The sequence below is a fragment of the Motacilla alba genome, chromosome 3 (assembly GCF_015832195.1).
Source record: "Motacilla alba alba isolate MOTALB_02 chromosome 3, Motacilla_alba_V1.0_pri, whole genome shotgun sequence".
NCBI lineage: Eukaryota > Metazoa > Chordata > Aves > Passeriformes > Motacillidae > Motacilla > Motacilla alba.
Window position 1 is genome coordinate 106,595,016 of NC_052018.1, and position 21,395 is coordinate 106,616,410.

Below are 21,395 nucleotides of genomic sequence, written 5' to 3' on the forward strand. Positions count from 1 at the left end.
AGGAAATCACTAAACAAATGCCAAGAGTGATGGTAGCAAAGTGTGTGGGGAAAAGACATCAAATGTTTGGGGAGAACGAGACCACTTCTTTCAGTACCTGCACCAAGGTGGTACAGCTTAAAATATTACAGGACTAAAGAATTAGCTTCCTGCAGCACCTCTGTACATTTGTGTGTTTTTTTGTTGTTTTTTTTTTTTTTTTTCAGCCAGGCTTCCTCTCTTTGAAGTTTTATCCTAACCCATTTCTTTCATTCCCCCCTCTCCTCAGAAAGTCATCTGCAACCTTTCTTAAAAAACAAACAAACCAACAGAAAGCCCCACCAAAACCAAAAAGAGGCATCTGGAAAAGAATTAACTTGGGAGCAGGGCAAATGCAAGGGTAAGGCTTTATGTGTGTCATCCTAATGGCACTCCAAAAATGTGTGCTGAAATTAATATTTCCTTTTTAGGAGCAGAACACTGTGTGCCTTGTATGGATCTGGAAGTGTTTTGCTCTCTCCCCTCAACTCATCAATGCTGCTATCTTGCAACAAGGGTTTTATTCTTGTGCATGGTTTTCAGACCTGATCTCCTTTCACATGCACCGTCAGCAGTTTAAAACTCACTCAGGAGAATTCTTTATGAACTTGTGACTTGGCACGTGAAGTTTGGGCTGGCAGTGTGTTGATGCTTTAAAAGGAAGTGGGACTTTTCATCCTCCCTAAGCATATAAGATTTCACATTGTTTCAAGAGAGTGGTTTTTATTTTGGTCATATAATTTAGACAATTTCAGGTTTTTTTAGATACAGCTCTATGTTTAATAAACATAAGCTGTATGTTTTTCACATCACAAACAGAATAAATACAATGAACAATATATATTTTATGCTAACTATATACATAGCTAAACAGTTAATAAGTCTGTTTTAGTAAGCTGGGTAATTCTGCTGCCTTCCAGGTTCTGACTCATGTCCTTCCCCAGTGTATCTGGTGTCATTTTTCTGAGCATGCATCACTTTGCATTAATTTGGAAAAACACAGTTCTCACGCACTTTCACAAAACCCCCATTACAGATTCTCCAGTGGATGAACTTTTCAGTTATTTTGGGATACTGTGAAGAAAACTTGATAATTCTTTCTGAAAGGGATAAAATAAAGTTATGTAGAATCTGTTTCCATATTACATGTCATGTATCATCTTGAAATAGCCTTAAAATCTTGAAATAGCCATCATTTTTATTTAACCATGTTAGAATTATGATCATAGTTGGATTGACTTTTTTTTTAACTTCTCAATGACTCACAAGAAGGTGTTAGGGGAAGTGAATTTTTTCACTCCTTTCATGCAAAAATCCACATAATATTTTGATTTATGTTTGGGGGAATGAAATTTGGATATCTCCATACTCTGGACTACATACTGTGCTCCCAACTGATTGGAGTGTGGTGTGTTCAGGCTGTGAAATTCTACTGAAATTGTGTGGAATGTTTTGGTTTGGCTCTGTATGGAAGCAAGCAACACCAAGAACTGTGATGAAGAGAAAGGAGCCTGGCTCAAACACAAATCAAGTTGTATCTATGAGATCTGAGAAAGGAGGAGAAATTAAAGGAAGGGTAGAAAGAGGGAGAGTGAGAAGCAGGAACTAACAAGCAGACATCTGGGAAGATGGGAGTGGTGGAAAAAATTTATCAGCAGGGGTTGGAGGTGAAGGAAAGTGTGTAAGTAGGTCAGAACTGTCATGTTGATTAGGAATATTGGAGTAAAGAGGAGTAACGTGCTAGAAACTGATGGTAAGAGCAGAAGTTGGGTGGGAGGAGAACAGATTTGTTTTATTAAGTCAGTGTAATCAATAGAAAAATAGAAAAGCCTTTCCCACACGATATGTTTTCTTCTCGGGGGCAGCAGCAGTTTGCTCACTTTATGGAAATTAGGATTTTTTTAAAAAATATGGTAAATTTGAAAGAAGTCTGGTCTATTCATGCAGCTGTACCTTCATTCAGGCTGCTGGACACTAAGGCAGAGTAAAGCCTTTTTTGCTTAAAAGTCTTTTTGTGAAAGGCATTAAAATGGAAAAAATGTAATATTTAAATTTCCCTTGAGTGTGTTGTTAATAAACAGAGACAGCAGTGTAAATTTGAACACATTAATCTTTCACAGCTGAAACATTTAATCCTCTAATAGGTAAATGAGTAAATATTGTGGTATGAAGTCAGCTTCAGATATGAATGTAATCCCAGTTTAATTAAATCAATATAAATATTTAACTGGATCCTTTGCAGTTTAATCAGTTTTGGACCCAGTAGTGCTACATGTTGCATAAAAATCTGGTTGAAAAACTGACTCTAAAATCTACATCCACCCCTTAATTTACTTGTAATACTGTATATTAGGTATCTGAGAGTAATCATATGTTGATGTTGAGAGGCAGAAGAATATGATGCTCCATGGGAGATGAGAGGTAGAAGCAAAAGGAAAACAAGTAGAAGACAGAAAATACAGTCTCTCCAGATTTTTCTGAACTGAAAGTGTGGGGACCAGACTAATCTTGAGTGGTTTATGTAGGCCAGGCATGTTGCACAGTCAAGCTTTCATCAAATATGTTTTTCTGTTTCAAATTTCAAGAAAAAACTTTAAATGTTTTCATATCCACAGGAAAAATGGCATTTGTACACACATACTGTATTCATTCTACACTACTACTAACTAATTACAAATCTGGTAAACCAATATACGTGGGGAATAAAAAAGACAAGGGTTCAGACAAACACCCTTTCAATTTCCTTGTAGTCAAAATACCTCCCCTAAGGAGGGCTGCAGAATCAGCTCCTGATAGCATGTTGCCTTGGTCAGGTTACACAGCCTCCTTCACACAGCTGTACTCAGAAGAAACCTTGGTCAACAAGCTTAGATAAAAAAAATAAGAGGCTTTAATTAGATAACATGACTTTTGTAATTCTCTGTATTATTCTCTTGTAGGATGTTTGCTGTCACCAAGGCACAGAATTAGTTATCACCACGAGGAAGGGCTCAGTTTTGTTATGTTCCAAGGAATTCCTTTAATTTCAGTATACTAGCACATATTTACACTGTGATAAAGATAACTCAGGGAAGGCATCAGTAATGTCTCTGAATCTCATCAGTTCAGCTTGGTGAAATACCACAGACATAACAAACTGCACAAGTACTTTTGATGTCCCCAGGTCTGCCAGAGTTATCTCAAGCAAAGTTTGATATTCTGAGGCACAGGACTATAGCTCTATGTGAGAAAGTGCAAAGAAAATAGATAAATTAACCATGAGAAGAGGGCTACAAAGACATGGTCTGCTCAGTCCTGCAGTTGCTTTACAAAAAAGATATTGTTGAGGGCCTGATCTTGAAATTATTTTATATTTTCTGAAATCCTTCTTGTTTAATTCTCTCTTGACTCCAGAGGGACTGCTAGCATGAGCTAAGTCTGGCTTCTTGGCAGCTGAGCAATAGGGATGAGGCAACAGTAAAATGGCAGTGTTCATTTAACTCTCCACATCCTCCAAACATCCAGCTGGGATAAAGGTGCAGAGTCACTGTGTGGCTAGCCAGTGTCCTAAAGTGTCTTGTAAGGAATGGGATTTTGATCACAGAATTTCTGTTTCCAACAGCTGAATATATTTGTGCTTAATGAGCATGTGTTTCAGTTCCTTCCCTGTTTTTCCTCACTGGCCAGCTCCCTTATGGGGCTGGATGAGTGGCTGCAGGCAGACACAGCTTTCCCAAATGGCTGTAATTGCCCTAACCAGACGTTTTGTTACAGAGTCTTCTGTCAGGATCTGTGCTCAGATAAATTGACAGGGATCCAGAGTGAGTGTAGTGAATGTAATTTGGTTATTGAGAAGAGTGGCAGCTGTGTGTGATGCATACAAAACACTAATTTGTGCCAGCCTACATTTTGTTGAAGGATGCTGGGGTCTAAGGGAAGAGGAAGTTTCATTCTCCTCTTTTGAAGACACAGTGCAGACTTGCTTTAGCTGGCTGGTTGTTCAATTACCTGAGAGGGGGAAAAAAACCCACACGGAATTTAAATTACATAGAAAATAATTTTGAGTGAGGAAATTAAAATTTTCTTCCAGCAAGTAGCTTGAGAAGTTGGAGGAGCTTTAGTTAAATAATTCCTTGTTGATCTGGAATAAATTGAAGACTTCTCTTTAAAGTGAATGATGCTTGTGATATTAATGACACTTTCTATTTTTAGAGAATCATCCTTTGAAACTGTATTTAAATGATCAGCTTAAAGCCTGAATAGGTTGCAGCAAAATTGATGCAAATTTCTGAAGTATTTTCTGAGTGCTGCTGGCTGTGTACAATTATTAGTTTACTGAGTAACATGATTATGTACTTTGTGCAGTGGGTGCATGTGGGACTGTCACAACTTAGAGAATGGGGTTAGTTTACAGAGAGGATGCAAGTTAAGGAAGAAATAATTTTTAACTAACTTTAAAGTTACAGAGTCTGAACTTTGGTTGTCCAGTGTAGTTGCTTATATGCATAACTAGCTCCTACATACAGTGACCGATGATGTTTATATTTACTGTAGTAGTAAGTGCTATCACAAAGCAAGGCACTGGCTCTCATGGTTCTGAGTGAGGTAAATGTAACTCAACTGTTCCTCGTGTTGAGAAAAATATGGATTTTGTTTCAGCTGTGGTGTTGGAATGTGACAGAATATAGTTATTTGTTTAGATTTTAAATGGATTTAATCTGTTTAGATTTTAAATGGATTTAATCTGAGTGTGAATAAGGAAGCATATGTCCCAACCAAAATGGACTTGGTGTGAGCACAAAGCACACACCCTCCAAGGAGGGGTGTGATGATCATTAAGCATTCCCTGATGTGATAAACTCCCTGAAGAGGCTCATTTCAGCTTCCAGGCACAAGTTTAGAGAAGTGGCTTATCTCCAAGAGGAAGGTATATCTGCTGTATAGCTCCTCAATGTCGAAGAAAACTTTACACCTAGAGAACGGGCTGAAGGAAGTCGTGGCAAGCCACTGTGTCTTAATTTAAAATTTACACTTGTTGAATGCTTCTTGATGTGCTGCTTTGAATGTAGCATCGACCAAGAGCTTTTTCTTTGGAAGCAGCCGCTGGAATAACATGGGATGTCCTAGCTGATGCTGTTAGCCAATTTCCTAAAAGATTTCATAAATCTTACCTGCAGACTTTGGAACTTGGTCAAGCACTGGAACAGGCTGCCCAGGAAAGTGATGGAACCACTGCCCCAGAAGTGTTCAAAAATGTGTAGTTGTGGCCCTATAGTTGTGAAGGACCTGGCAATGTTGGGTTAATGGCTGGACTTGATGACTTTAGAGGTCTTTACCAATTTTAATGATTCTATGGTTCTATGAACTAGGGAACTTTATTTTCTAGCTGGGAGATAGACTCAGTCATTGCTGTGTGTTTTCCCCCAAACTCTTTCTGCTGTAAGGTCTGTTGTCTGATGCTTTGAAAACAAATTAAATTGTAGGAATGCAGCATTAAATAGTGGAAATGAATCTAACAACAACAAGAGGGCAGCTGGTGGATTAGCAGAACTGTATGGAGGTGCTGAAAGTGTTAAACCATCTGTTTTCTCTTCTTTAGCTGCGTTTTCTCTTTGTGAGGAAGTTTGACAACACGGACTAATCGAGGTCTTTGTGTTGAATCACTGCCTGGAAAAGCCTTATCTTGAGCTGAAGAGTAGCTGTCTAAATTAGGTGCCAGAATTTCAACATTGCTGGAAAGAATCCAAACTTATGAAGCTGCTGTGTCCCAGCCCGATGAGTTTAGGTGAGCAATTCCCTTGGCATGTCCCTTTTTTCTTTTTTTCTTTTCTCCACAGCAATCTCAATTCCAAAGCTTTTCCTTCCTTCTGGGCTCTTAAATCATATCCTTGGGGAATTAGAGCTCGCAAGTCTGACGCGGTGGAGTTTTAACAGTAGATGGCAGTGGACAGCAAATCTAACCCAGCTGCCCTCCTGTATCTCTTCTATTGCTGCTGCTCTCTTGATTTTATGTCAAACACCCTCTGAAATAACTGCCTTAGAAGCAGTCTAAGAAACATATTCAGCTTTTTGCTGAAGAATTGAACGGTTTATTAAAACAACCAAAAGGTAGAGCTTTCCCCCCCCCCCCCTTTAAATTCTTATGACTGCTTGCAAAAGGAATGTCACCTGATAATCCTCCAAATTTTTATCAGGACTGTAAAAGGGGACTTGTCTGGTCTGGAAGTAGTTCTGGGCAGTCTGGTAGAGCAAAGGATGTGAAGTTACTGTTAAAATTGCTTGGATATAGCACTGAAGGAATTATGTAGAGTTTTTGAGTTCCAAGTAGTGTGCTGAGAGAATGAGATGGTGCTTTTTCCACTGATTATCATTACCAATACTGTCTGTAATGTCTCTGCTGCTGCAGGTTTCTGTGGTTCAGATCGAGTTGATCTCCTGTGGAAAGAACAATAATTCTGCTACATTTCTATTTAGTGGTTTTATGGATTTTTTTCCTTATCTTGGATCCTTTTTAAGCCATTCCAGGATTATGAACTTCCCTTGAACTGATGCCTTGTGAAGACTGACCTAGAACAGAGGCTAGACAGAGTTAAAGAATAAAGTAGGTATTTATTAAAAGGCCTCAATGGATCCACCTTGGGCAGCACAAGAGCCCAGCCTGGGCTACACCCAAGATGAACCCAAAATGGTCACAAAATGGGCAACCAGTCACGAGGGCTCTCACTTTTATAAGTTCTGGTCTATCAAAATCAGGCGACCCCAACATCTGGAAATGATTGTCATCTGACTCCAAGGCTTCAGAATGCTGAAATACTCACTTTATTAAAACTATGTTATATTACGTTATACTGCACTATAACTGTACTACAAAGAATACTAAAGAAAACCTGTGACTGTCTCCGGACACTCAGGACACAGCTTTGAGTGATTGGCCAAGGGAACAAAACAATCCTCAGCAGAATCCAATTACCAAATTCCTTCAGGTAAATAATCTTCCAACACATTCCACATGTGCAAAACAACAGAGGCAGCAAGCAGAGATAAAATTTGTTTTCCCTCTGTGCTTCTCCGGAAAAAAAAACTGAGAGAGAATTGTGTCTCCCTCTGTTCATAGGGCATGTGAATAGTCCATTAGCATATTGGAGTTAATTGTCCAATTACAGCTCCAGCCCATGAAGTTCCATCCTTCTTGTTCTTCTCTCTTCATTCTGCCCTTGTTTATGCTCTTGGGCCTGAAATTTGGATCAGTTGTCCTTGGTCCCAAGCTAGAGAAGAAATTGTTTTGTCTACCTACTCTGGGAAGAGAGATTACTATCCCTTAATATGAAGCTTAACATGAAAGCAGTACAGAATCTGAAAAACATAAAAGCTAAAACCTGAGGCATCAGAGCCCTTGCTGTGATCACTTCTAGGGAACTGCATGTGGCCTTAGTCAAATGCAGCATGCTCTGCTTAGGCCGCCAAAAGTAGTGGGAACCAGGGAAGAGGTGCAGAGCTTCAGCTGTCCATGCCATTGGCTCCAGATCCTGTGGATCTAATTTTCTCTTCCTTTTTTTTTGATAGCTCTGTGTATGCAGGACTGGGAATTGTTGCCCCTTGCCAATGCTCCTGTGCATGACTCAGTTATCTCCAACTGTCAACACTCTGGAGGTTGAACCTGTGGTCAGAAACCCTCTCATATTTCTGCCCTCTCTGGGGGAACCATCAGCTCTCTGAGCTGATAAACCAAAAAGTCTGTCCTGCAATTAATAACCCGTTGTGAGAAATTCATGCCATGCTTCTCTAGTGAAATCATGTCTGAGTAGCTGTGAGAGGCAGGAATGCGAGGTGCTGTAGGGAGGGTGAGCTGAGATAGGCATGGGTACAAGTGGATTTGGCCCCACTTTACCTGCAAACCTGGCCAGCACTGTCCCCTCTGCTGGAGAGGAGCTGGGATCTTCAGTGCGAGGCCAGATGGCACCGGGAGCCTTCACTGCGGTGTATGAGTCACAGAGCCTGCACAGAACTGGAAATAAAGAGGTGCACCCCTCGGAGCTTCATTTCCTTAGCAGGGATGGGGTTGGAGTTCTGCGTGGAAGATGTCAAAGTTAGAACTTGAGCCAAAAGAGATTTCTGTGGATTGGCTTTCAAGAGGCTTGTGCTAGCAAAATGTGGCTACCTCGCACACACACTCATCTGAAACACCTTTTCTACTTGATTTTTACCTAACCATTTCCAGGTTTATTTTACGGGTTTAAAATTCTTATTTTAATATTCTAATTATTAGAATAATTTGTGTCTGTATTTAGGGAGTACATTAAGAGATCACACTCCTGATTTTATCCCTTACCAACTACATGCTTCTAAAAATTCAGCAGGGATTTGCAGAATCATGTGCGGGAGTGTGTCCAAAGAGGGACAACGAAGCTGGAGAAGGGTCTGGAGCACCAAGGCTTCTGAGGTGGGACTGGGGGGTGTTTAGCCTGGAGAAAAGGATGATCAGAGGGACCTCATACTCCACAGCTCCCTGAAAGGAGGTTGTAGCCAGGTGGGAGTCAGTCTTTTCTCCCAAGTACCAAGTGATCGGGCAAGAGGACACGGCCTCTAGGTGCACCAGGAGAGGTTTAGATTGGGTGTTAGGAGAAATGTCCTTACTGAAATGTCTTTAACTCAAAGGCTGCCCAGGGAAGTGAGGGAGTCACCCTCCCTAGAAGTGTTCAGAGGACGCAGAGATGTGGTGCTCAGGGACGTGGTTTAGTGGCAGACGTGGCACTGTTGGGTTAATGATTGAACTCGATGATCTTCCAAACTCAGTGATTCTATTTCTCTGCGATTCTAAGAATTTCAGTTCTCCATTGCCGCTTGCTTTGACCTGTAACGTTTTTATCCTGTAATATAAATCTAAAGTCCGAGTTTAAAAAAAAAAAATCTAGCAAGTGAAAACTTGGGCTTTTATAAATGGCTTTGTAAACATTCTGTGCGTAGGTTCACCCATGCATGCGGGCACTGGAGAAGCCAGTCGGAACGGGCGCAAACTGGCAAAGAGCTGGAATTCCCAGATGCCGCTCAGGCGGCGGGATATCCGCGGGCTCTGGGAGCAGCAGTGCGGCTCTTTGCCCGCGGTTCGCCCGAGGCGGCAGCCCCGCCGCAGACGCGCGTTCTCCGCCGGGACAACGGGGGAGCCGCTGCCCGGGACGCGGCCGGGGCGGGGCCGTGACGTCACGGCGTTGCCAGGAGACACCGCGCTGTGTTCGTGAAGCGCCCAATGGGCGCCGGAGGAGGTGACGTCATGCCCGGGGCGGCGCCTCCTCATTGGCCGGCCGTGGCGCGGGGGCGAGGAGCGCGGGGGGTGGGAGGGATGCGGGAGCGGCCCCGGGATCGGGACGAACACGGCCGGGATTTTATCCCTCCTCCATCAATATTGTATTAAACAGTGCTTGCTTACCGCCTAGGAGTTCCTGTGGGAAGGGGCTCTCAAAGCTCCTTTAATGCTCTCAAAGTTTCTTTACTGCTTTAGAAAAATAGATGTTTGTATACAAATTAGGTTCGTGTTTTGCTCTTCCTTCATCTGGGAACTTGTAATCCCCTCCGCTTTTATCCTGTCTAATTACTGCGAAGATTTTAATACGAGTAGGAAAAACAGATGGGGCTGGTTTTCCTGGCGAGAGAGCCCTGTAACGGTACCGATTGAATATACTTGGTTTTCTTCAAGACTTGCGTGAGCTTCTGAAGTGCTGCTAGCAAAGTGCCTGGGTTTGAAATGGGTGTCCTGCACACTGCACCAAAGAAGGGAGAACTTTTTCACTCCACCTCTTAAGTGGGTGCAAAAGATTCGTGGGGATGTTTTCTGGACAGCCCAACTAAGACTTTGTAGGTCTGACTTGATCGACTCATCAGGTCCAACCAAAAATAACAACAAAAAAAAAACAAACAAAAAAAAAACCAAAAAAAAACGTGCCTCGGGCAGGGATGCTCCATTGACTGCGTACACGAGGAGCTCAAAGGCATCTGTAGGACGGTCCGTCTGAGGCAGCAGGGACGGCAGGGGCTCGCAGATCAGGTTAGGGGAGGCTCTGCTGTGACCTTGGCCGGTGGCTTCCACCCGCGCTGCCGACCCAGGGAAAACCGTGCTGCGTGCGCCCCTGCCCTCCGTGGGGCCCCGAAACCCGCGCGTTTCGGAGCGGCATGCAGGAGAAGCTGACCCGTGGGGACTCCCACGGACCTCGCATTGTCACAGCCCCCGCTGAGCTCCGAGCCCCGGGAGTTCCGACCTCCCTCGTGGAGCTCCGGGCCGGCAGCCCCGGCGGGGGCAGGAGGTGGGCCGGCCCCTCCCGGGGGTGGGCGGCGGGCGGGGCGCGGCGGCTCCTCCTCGCCGGGCCGGGGTTAGTTTCGGAGCGGAGGCGGCGGTGGGAGAGCGGCTCCCGGTGGGAACAAAGCGGAGGGCGGGCGGCGAGGCTGGGCCGAGCCCGGTGCCTCCCGCAACAGGTCGTCCCGGCGGCGGCACCGCAGCCCCTCCGCCCCCCGGGCCGCCGCTCCCGCTCCGGGTGGCGGGGCCGGCACCGGCCGCCCCCATGCGGTTCGGCTCCAAGATGATGCCGGTGAGTCCCGGGCCGCGGCGAGCGGAAAGTTGGAGCGGGGCAGCGGGAGGGAAAATGGATCCTGCGGCCGTGGAGGGGGGCGGGAGGCGACTCTCCTTCCCTCCGGCATTCCCTGCCCGCCTTCCCCCGCTCGGTCCGGGCTCCGCGGCCCCGCCGGGGCTTCCCCTCCCCCTCCCAGGTTTTCCTTTTCTTCCTCTTTCACGCCGGGATCAACTTGTTAGACGGGCCCGCTGGAGCCGAGCCAGGGCCGGAGGGGCCGCGGGGCCCCGGCAGCAGCGCGGGGTGGAGGGGCCCGCAGCGCCCGGGGCTTTTCCTTCGCCCCACTGCTGGGGGATACGGCTTCCCCGCCCTCCCGCGGGCTAAATGGGCACTTCGTCTGGATCCTGCCTCCTTCTTCTTCTTCTTTTTATTTTTTGTTTGTTTGTTTTTTTTGGTTGGTTGGGTGTTTGTTTTATTTTTAATGGTTCGAAGTTCTTAAAGTTGGTTTGAGCCGCGCCGCTTCTGGGGGGTGCGGGTGCTTTGCCGTGGAGTGCCCTGGCTGCCAGAGGAAGATGGTGCCCGCGTTGTTTGCGGTTCAGAGCTCTCGGGGCAGGTATTCCCGACCTCGGCCGGCAGAGTTTCGGGAGCTGTTGGCGGCGGTGTGTGCTAAACCTGCCCGGCTCTGGGAGGTGTCTCTGTTCTAACACTTTCAAAGGGCACACGGAGCACCGCCTCCTCTGAAGAGTTTTACCATGAATTTTAAAACTGCACCGTTTTTGTCGCTTGTAGTTGGATGAAAGCAAAGCCCGGCAGCTTTTCCTTAGTTTCCAGCGTGGTATATGCGAAAACGGTGACGAAAATAGTTTCTTTTGAAGGTACACCTGCCACTAAATCCCTGGGTTTAGTGGCAGGGATGCCCCGTGAAATCCAAATTCTGTTGTTCTGATAGACTGGAGTATGCAGAGAAAATCCTGACAAGCTTAATAACTCTTTAGTCCGAGCTGAGGGTGCTTTCAAGTGTTCTTTCTGCCGTCCTCCCCCGGGCGATGTGGCCTGTCTTACCGAGTAGCTTTGCACGCATAGGTGGTTCTTTCAACGGCATTCTTGTATTAAAGATTATTTCTAGTTTAACTCTTCAAGGAACTGACTGAAGCAATCAGAAAAAAAAAAAAGAAAAAAAAAAAGGAGCTGTACTGAAAGGTGAAACTAGGAATCCGTGCTGGAAGGATGTGGGTGTTCCAGGGAAGCTTGTTTTGCTATAGGTGTGAGGTTCTTCCTCTGCAATTAGGAGGAAATAATGAGCGATAATTTGATCTCGCAGAACACTAGAGAAGGCTGGGTGACGATTGCTCTAGCTAATGAGGGAGGAACAGACAGAATATGAGCCCAACTAGATTAAATAGCCAATGTGTTGTGCAACAGTGGTGTTGTCTGCCTGTAAAACCTTAGGAAAACAAGCAGTAAATATAATAAGGTGTTGATTCAATCCGTGTCAAAACTGAGCTAGGTAGGCGCCCTCATACAGCAGTGAAATCTTCCAAGAGATGCTGTTGCTGGTGAGTTCCTTGTCACTGAGTTCAAATAAAGGAGAAAACAAACAGGCGCAGTCTTATCCCATCAGCATTTGCAGGTGACAAGTTCCAGAGTATGCGTTGCCCCGGTGGCTCCGACTTCTCTTTGGTTGATGACTCAACTTGTTAGGGATTCTGGTTTTTCACACGTAAATAAAGGGGTGAATACGGCCTTTTCACATTGTGTTTACTGCGAACAATGAAAGGATTGTGAGGGTTGAAAGTGGCTTAAGGAATAAAAATGTAAGTATTTTGAGTATTAGAACCTTTAATTCAGCTTAAAAAAGCTTTTCTCCAGATTTCCTCATTGTCTTTTAGTTAATAATAAAAAACCCCCCTCATTTATTTTTTCACAAAAAAGTTAAAAGTTTGAGATGAGCAGAGGAGGGTTTGAAAAAGGGAGGCAACAGGACCTGAGGGCTCTTTTATTTGTTCGGTAGTGCAGTGTTCATAACTTCAGTATCTTCTTCATTGTTTGAATGAGAAGTAGTAGGCTGGCCCTAAACCATCTACAAAATGTTTTGTTTCTTAAAGTTTATGATGTCTCCTTTTTTTCCCCACCCTACAAATAAAAGAATCTGTATATTATTTTTAACTCTCAGCTCCAGGTCCATCTCCTGTGCTCCAGAAGAGAGCATGGGCAAAGGATTAAACAACACAGTTTGTTCCCCAGGTGGGAAGTGCAGGCAATGTGAGCCCAGCCGGAATTCACCTCTGAGCAGCTGCCAGGGAAAAGCTGGGAAATTGCTGTAGCAGCATAACTACTCATGCTTTTGGGAGACTACCCTGAAATAGGAATGTTTTCCTTGTGGTAATGACAGATAGGAGCTAAACTGCTGCTGTAACCATATGTCAGGGCAATGGGATTGAAAGTCTGCACGAGGGTGTACTAAGAAGTAATTTGTGTGTAGCTGTACTGATGAAGGTAATAACAGGGTTAATGCTGGCAGGCTGCGTGAGGTTGTCTCACCTTTCATCTGTGAAGGCTTGTGGGAGTGTGACTGGTACTGTTAAGCAGTGAAAAGGAGCTGGAAACACTTTCTAAAATAGCATATTTTTCCACAGCATAATTGGTATCTCTCCTTTTATTTTACATTATTACCCTAAAAGGAGCATGTATTGAGAAATAATTTGGGTCATTATGCATGCTGGATAAATGTTTGGGGTTTTTTTTTACTGTCAGAATGTGGGATGTGGTAGGTTGAGCTACCCTTCAATACCCAGAGAACTTTTTAGATTAACGCTCCTTGATCTAGATAATAAATAATTTTTCAATTTGAGTTATGTGCATTGGTTCTTGGGGGCCTCTTGAAATTGGGATGGATCCAGAACTACAGCTGTATTGTTAGGGACTGACTTGGCAAACTGGAGAGCACTTTAATTCCTTAGTAAGTTTTGCCTTCTATCGTCAGAAATGACTGAAATGTCTGATACCCAAGTTCTTGATAATCATGTGTTCTTTTCTAATCAAGTTAAGCTTCCGAGTGTAACGCTGCAACTTTGATAGCACAAGGAGTAGTGCTTTCCTTCTAAAGCCTTACATCTTGTCCCAAGGGATCTTCTTGGAGTTGCCACATCCAGTGAGCACTTCAAGTACGTATTTTCATTGCAGAATGCTCACTGGTTTGTGGATATGTGTATGTTTCACCTTTAAAAAACCCCTACAATTCAAGCTGTTTTGCAGTTAATTGGAGTTGCTGTATAGATTCTGAGTTACTGAGGTAGTCTGTCTCTGGGGATTTTTGTAGGAAGCGCTTCTCTGGTGGTTTAACTTAAGAACTTTTAGGAGAAGTGAATCTCTTGCGCTTTGTAATCTAAGCAGCTGTAAGTTTGTAAACAAACTGACCCCCAGCAGAGTTTATGAGAGGAATAAGTGAGCTGTAGGATCTCAGTGCTGTTCCTGTGGTCTCAATTATTTATCTCTGACCAGGTTTATCAGTCATTAACACTGTTTGCCTTGGCCCCTTTCATGGATTTCAGTGCAGGAATGGGGTTTCAGACTGTGAGCTCTTCAAAGAGTATGCTGCATATCTTCATCTAATTGGAGGATTTAGTTTATTAAGTGTTCTTTTAACTGAATATCCACTTAATGTTAATAATTTTTCAAGTTTTAATACTATATTCAATCACTTTAATGTGGTGCTCAGTGTTTAAGTATTCTGTCTAGAATGCTAAATAAAGCTTAGGTGATTGTTTTGCTGTGCTGTCTTAGCTCTAAACTTCTCAAACCTCTTGCACTTCTCTTACAGACTCTGACCTGTTATTATGCAAAATAGAAAACACTGCCTTGAGGTTCCCAGAGTGCTCTTTTTCTTTTTCCCCTCCCTTTGCTTCATGCTGTTACAACAAGATATTTTTTACTTTTTCTTTTTTTTTTTTTCTGTTCAGTGAATAATTGTTCCAGGAGTAGTTTCAAGTGCATTTGTTTTCTCCTGTGTATTTTTTAATACCATAGCACTCTACCTGCAGTTTGTGTTACATTACACAGCAGTGTGTTAATATCTTTGTTTCTTTGTGTGGCTTTTATCAGACATGGGGGAAGGGCAATATTACAAATTCATACCAGATCAAGCTGTGGAGACCATGGGAATAGTTAATTATGCCTCTTGTGATCTGTTGAACAGTTCAGGGGCTGAGTGCTTCATGGGGCTCTTGAATTTACACTTTCGAGGGCCAATAGGCTGTCGTGAAGTTTGGGATGGATGGATAAATCACAGAGTTTTGTTTTGTCTTCTCCTTCCTAGTGCTGTCAGATGGGATCTCTGCTTTTTTGGTGAGCAGATCTGCTTTGTGGGATTAATTTACATGCAAGTCAGTTGGACTTTAAAAGAGGCAGGTATAAAGGTTATTTCCACAGAATAAACTAGTGGGATGGCAGTGTGCCTAGCATTCCTTTCAAATTATTGATGGAGAAACAGTCTTGAAAGTGCTCTGTTTGCCTGGCCTCTGTCCTTGTTAGCAGCCTGCCTTGGGGACTGCTTTCTCTCCCCCAGCTCGTGTTATGGAGTTTGTTTAATTACGTGCACAGTCGTGCCTTTCTGCCCCACAGTGTCGCATTGACATTCTCTGAAAAATCCCTTTGCCCAGGATTTTTCTCCTGGGAAGCTGAGAAGCCTCAGAGAAAAATGAAAACATTTCCTATCTCATTTGCTTCTCCTGTGTTTTGCTCATGTGTGGAATGGGTTCGGAGATTGTTTCACTGGATTCTGGTGTGAGTTGTTTTCACCCATTGGCCAGTCGGAGCCAAGCTGTGTCGGGACTCTGGAAAGAATCACGAGTTTTCATTATTATCTTTTTAGCCTTCTGTAAGTATCCTTTCTGTATTCTTTAGTATAGTTTAGTATAGCATTCTTTAACATAATATAGTATCATAAAATGATAAATTAGCCTTCTGAGAACATGGAGTCAGATTCATCATTCCTCCCTGCCACGGGGATCCCTGCAAATACAATAATACAGCCTCCCTGGAGAAGGGGTCAGATAACCCTGACAAGACTGGCTCGAGCTGCCTCCTATGGCTTGGTGGCACAGCTGAAGAAGGACTTCTTGCTTCCTTGTGCATGTGCCCACTGACAACAAAGGAACAACCTTTTAATGTCTGGGTTTTCACTATCTTGCGAAATGTGGAAGGCTCTCAGTGCTCTGGAAACTGGAGGATGCTCTTATTCAGGAGGTAACGAGCAGATGAAACTTCTCTTTGCTCTCAGTTTTATTATCTTGAGGCCTGGTTTCTGTCAGCTTAGTCACTTGTGAGTCAGGCAGAGTCTTTTTGATCTTCAGTTCCCAAACAGTGGGATGATGCTGTGAGTAAAGGTCACCAGAAATCCTGGACATCATGTGAAGTGTACTTAATTCTCTTAGTCATTACTGCTTAACTGGTTTAGAGGTTTCAGACTTTTCTGTGGAACATGAAAGATCTGAAAAGTTGTTTAAAACAGTGTTAGACAACTTGCTGCAGTTTGGGATAAATGTTCATGGAGAGGGAGCAGTGAGCTGGGGACAGCAACTGTGACTCTGACGTGTTAAAGGGCACAAAGTTGTCTTCTGCTTTTGCTGTTTGCATTTAGTTAATCATTAACATTCCGGATCTTGCTGCTGCTGTTTAGGGTTAGTCATGCACTTGTACTCCTTGGGTATTTCACCAGAGGGATGGTATTACCTGGATGTTGAACCCGCTGGTGTCTTAAGGGTGAACCCTTTGGGGTTTTGTTTCTGTGGTGTTGATACCAAGAATTTTTTTGCAGAGCTGGTAATGTTGTTTCTGTACAAATTGAGTCTATACTGCTGTGATGCTTCCTGGTTTTAATCTGATATGAACCTTTGATAGATAGTGTGTGCAGTGCCCTACCTTTTACTCGTGTTTGTTTTAAAAAGCAAGATTAGGGGAAAGCTTTGTGCATTTGTCTAGGGTTTTGTGTTTCTTTTAAAACCCTATTCATATGCTTATTTCATGCTTCTGCGAAGTAAAGCATAAACATTTTAAAATCAAGCTTGTACTGCAGTTATCACTTATTCTATGTGGTTGTCTTGATAATAAAATTGATTCTTAAAAGCCTTTATCTTCAGTGTACCTGGGTTATAATACCCAAACTCATGTAAAAACATGGACATGTTCCCACAGAATTGGCAAGAAGATGACTTTAAAGGTTCTGACATGATTGAGTTATTCTGTATCAAACATTTGATCTGTAAAATGCCAAGTGCTGTGGATCCTAACTTTGAATAAAGTGAGCAGAAGCTGTTAGAGGTCATGCAGTGAGCTCAGCCTGGGATGTGGAGGACCTGTAGAGTCAAACAACCTGGTACATTGTGGTGCAGCTGGAATACAGGTCTGTCATATCCAACATCATTTAAATGATTTGTAGGGTTAATCACAAATGGGGAGAGAACTCGAGTGCGAATTCATTGTATTCCACAATTGAGAATGGGACCTGAAAGAGATGCTTCTTCACAAATCCTTTAAAATATATAAAATAAATATTCTTGTTTCACTGTTTAAGATGTATCTTGGATAAGAAGCAGTATGTGAGGTTTGTTTTGGTTTTTTGTTGAATAAGTTAGGAGATTTTCCTTGTCATTTGATACTTCTATTTTGTGAAACTTAACTACTTAAGGAGCAGTTTAGATCTAAGTTTAGATTACTGGTTTTCCTCTATTTCATTAGGGTGTTAAATCCCATTGTTTCTTTCAATTGAAAGCTAAGGGAGAGTCTCTGGAACTGTGTATTTTTTTATTTAATTTTCCTTCTGTTATTTAAAAGAGTAAAATATTTTTTTAATGTATTTGAGCTGTGTTCTTCCAAACCACAGTAGCTCCAGTGTAGCAGCAGCCTGTGAGTGTGTGAACAAGGAGCTGGAAAGCTCCACGTAAACCCTGCTGTAGTTTATCCTTGCATTCTCAAGGTGTGGAGGCTTGACCTTCTACAAGGTGACTGTCCCCTTCCTGAATTTCAGTAGCCACAAGCCTCTTCAGCAAGACACAGGAATCTCACACTCCTGTTCCTTAGTTTTGCTGAACAAAGCTGAAGTTGCGCAACTTGGCTGGGCTAGCAAATAATATGAATTTAGAGGAAGGCTTTTACTCCCTGTAGCTGGGTCCCTTACTCAGCTGTTTCTGTCATACCTGTGCACAGTTATAACTTGCTAGTTTCCCTGCTGCCTGAGGGTGGTGGCTTGTCTAGTGCACTTTCTCTTTTTTTTTTTTTTTAAGAGTGTGCACTTTTTTCACTCTGCTCTCTCAGTAAGCATTTGCTGTCCTGAATGCAGAATCTTACCTAGTCAGAATCTGAATCACACAGAGCAGTGATTGTTAGTTCCTGCCTGACTTCTCCAGACAAGTGAAACCCTTTCCTGCCATCTTTGGATATCCTAAGCCAGGGAAGACCCTTTAAAGGATGGGATTTGTAGAATTTGTTAGAGTTTCTCTGATCTTAGCTGTAGTACAACTGTGTGTCTCTCCATATAACCAAGTGTTCAGGAGAAGCTCATTCCATAGCAGGGAACGACTGATTTCTGGCTGTAATGGAGTGAGGGAGCTGTCACTGAGTTATGAAAGGCAGAGTGCAAGGGACCAGGCAAAATGAACCAGACCTCCCTGGAGAACGGCAGGGAGCTCTCCTGTGAAATACCAGGGTGGCAAAGGGACTCTGCTGTGGCTCATGTCCAGGCTGTGTTCCTGAAGAGCGTTGCTGTCCTGCCATGCTGCCCTGTGGCCTCTCCATCCTGCATCTTCCAGCCTTTTGAGAACACATTCTGCTGCAAGACAAGGTCTGTGCAGGGAAGCCATGGACACAGCACTCTGTGCTTCTTGCCTCTGCACTCTTGTGCCTCTGTGCTGTCCGTAGGTCTTGCCCACAAGGCCCTTCTCAGAGTGATTTCCCAGTGTTGCATGAAAAACATTGTTTTTTAGGGTACTTCTCTTGCAAATAGTATTTAGCAGTGTTGGCTAAGAGAAGGTTTTCTACCTCCAGGGAAGCTGAATGAGCAGCCCAGTGGTACCAGGCTGAAAGGGACAACTTCTGAAGCTCTTGAAGCAAGAGGAGCCTGGCATAAATATGTTATTTGTTTAAACTCTTCTCTGTTTAATTCATTTAAAATAGGTGTGACATCACCTAAGCAACCACCATTCTGTACAGCACTGTCTTCTTCACTGTCATGACTTTGGTGACAACCTGTAAAGCCAGAAGCCACCCAGCAAGCTCTGCTGCCTTGCCCTACTGAACTGTTCTCCCTTCACTTCTCAGCTGGTGTGTCTGCACAGAGCCTGCTATTGCCTGGAAAGAGCTGTGAGGACTGAGCAGCACTTAAATAAAACCTGCCAGACAGTGATCAGCTCTACAATCTGCCACCCTTCTGCAGTGTCTGGTGGAGTGCTGAATGTTTGGGATACAAGTTAAAGTGTCTAGAGCTCCACGTCACAGGAGCAAAGGTTGGATCAAGCAGCCCATTGCTTGGGCTCATGGGCTGACTCAAGGGGAATTGATTTCTCCTTCCCAGTTCTGTTGTAGTTTTACATATCCTGTTACTGTAAAGTGGTTGGCTGAGGCTGTCTGGCCATTTATCATTTCTGGTGTTGGACTAGCCCCACTGATCCCTTTTAACCTGCAAAATAACAACAAAGATCCATCTGTTTTGTTGCAAATGCTCAGTGTGTCCTCTGTGCCAGCTGAATGGATGCTGCTTTAGTTACTCATGACTTCCTGTGTGTTGCAGCCCAGAAGTAGGACAAAACCCCTTCTCTCTGGCTTTGAATATTAATAATAAAATCAGCTGTTGTCAAATAGGTGTGATCACCAAGCACAGGCATTTTGTGCCATCTTTGGCATGGCTGGTGGCTGTTGGTTGTCTGCAATGCTGTGTGTCCAGGCAGTCACCTGGATGTGACAAGTGAAGGTCATTTCCACGCAGCAGGAGTGTGTACCCACCCATAGCTGGTGGTGAGTTGGGAAGGGCTGCCCTTCTGCAAAGGTGTGGTGTGGCATTACACCTAATGAATTTAATAGTAGGATGCTGCTCAAATGGATGGTCTTGTTCCTTTGGTTTCCATCCACACCCAAAGCCATGTGTCTTTTGTAGCTTCCCCTTGAATTAGTAAGGACTTGAGTGATGTTTTGTAACAAATAAAGGCAAAAAGGAGCTAAAAACTTCCATGGTGGAAGTGATTTATCATGGGGCTGTGCAATCAGAAATAACAGGTGGATTTGGGAGGATCATGGTGTGCCTCAGCTCTCCATTTAGGAGCAGTCAGATGATAATTTATCCTCTTTCTACCCTTATTGTATTTGCAGGGAATGCCCCAACAAAGGCAGGAATGATGCATCTGACTCCATGTTCTCAGAAGGCTAATTTATTACTTTATTATACTATATTATATTAAAGAATACTATACTAAATTATACTAAAGAATACAGAAAGGATGCTTACTGAATGCTAAAAAGATAATAATGAAAACTTGTGACTCTGGAAAGTCCCGAGACAGCTTGGCCCCAATTGACCAAAGAGTCAAAACAACTCGCACCAGAATCCAATCAGACAATTGCAAACACATTCCACATGAGCAAAACACAGGAGAAACAAATGAGATAAGAATTGTTTTCCTTTTCTCTGAGGCTTCTCAGGAGAAAAATCCTGGGCAAAGGAATTTTTTCAGAGAATATGAATGCCACATACCCTCCCTTGAGAGTTGGTAATACAGGGAATTTCTCCTCCATCTTTGTGTATTGTCACTCGCTGCAAGGATTAAATTGGACTAACAAAAACATATAATTTACTCTGGTGATATTTAGAAGATGTAACAAGGAAGCCTCTATGTTGTAATAGCAAATATGTAGGAAGACAGAGCAGATTTTGAAAGCGGTAAATAGGTACACTGTTGTGCTGTGTGGTCTGAAATTCCTAGTTTGGGTTGGTTTGGTTTGTTTTTTGCTTGTCCTGCAGGTAGATGGCTGAAGAGCACATTCTGGAATTGGAGCATAAAGGAGATGTCACCCCAGGCTGTGATGTGCTAAAGTGCCTCTGAATTTGCCACTGTAGTAATGCATTTTAGGGTACCAGATTGACCAGCTTGCATCAAGAACAGCCCAGTGTGTCCTGTGACTTTTCCTGCACTAGAATTAATCTGTGTGGTTAAACATGTCATTGTTTCAGATGCCAGAAATGGTGTGTCCTCTGACCTACCTGTGTCATGAGTGTTTTGGTTTGGATTGTTTTATGGAGGTAGGACACAGGTTTTGACAGCTGTTTTCTTGGAGGAGTGACTAATACAATGTGTTTTCAAAAGTGCTTGGCACAGAGCTCTGTGAAGTTGCTGGATTTGGAGTAAATGAGTGTTCTGCACTTATTTTTTCTGACTTGCTACATGATTTGTTTTGTGTTGCTATTACATCACAAAACTGCTCTCTTGTTCTTTCTTTTTTTTAGTATTGTTTTAGATACATTGACTCACAAAAAAAAAAAAAAATTCCTGTCTTCTACTTCCATACCCTGCCCTCCCCCATGGGTACTCCCACCAGCACAGCCCCCTGGTATCAGTAAATAGAATTTAAGTAATAAATGTGCTTGGTGTATGGGTAGGCATGCTGTATGATAAATGTGACTTTGCCTTGCGTGTTCTGGTGGGCTGTGGTGGAGTTGCTTCCTGGTATGAATGTTGATTGTCCTTTTATTGGCGAGATTATTATGAGTTGCAGAAAAGGAGAGTTTTTAAACCCAGGAAGAGTTGGTGTCTTAGGCAGTGGGAGGTGTGGTGTGGGTGGGAAAGGTGCCAGATCCTG

The 21,395-nt window shown here is 43.4% G+C and overlaps 1 protein-coding gene across 1 annotated transcript in view; it reads left to right on the top strand.

Annotated features, from left to right (window-relative positions):
- The first annotated feature begins 10,363 nt into the window (after positions 1-10,363).
- Positions 10,364-21,395, top strand: part of TP53BP2 (tumor protein p53 binding protein 2) — a 52,742-nt gene continuing 41,710 nt past the window's right edge. Inside the window, exon 1 of the mRNA XM_038131583.1 lies at positions 10,364-10,574. Within this exon, the coding sequence (XP_037987511.1) occupies positions 10,548-10,574 (27 nt within the window). The 5' untranslated portion in view covers positions 10,364-10,547. The remainder of the gene's footprint in view (positions 10,575-21,395) is intronic.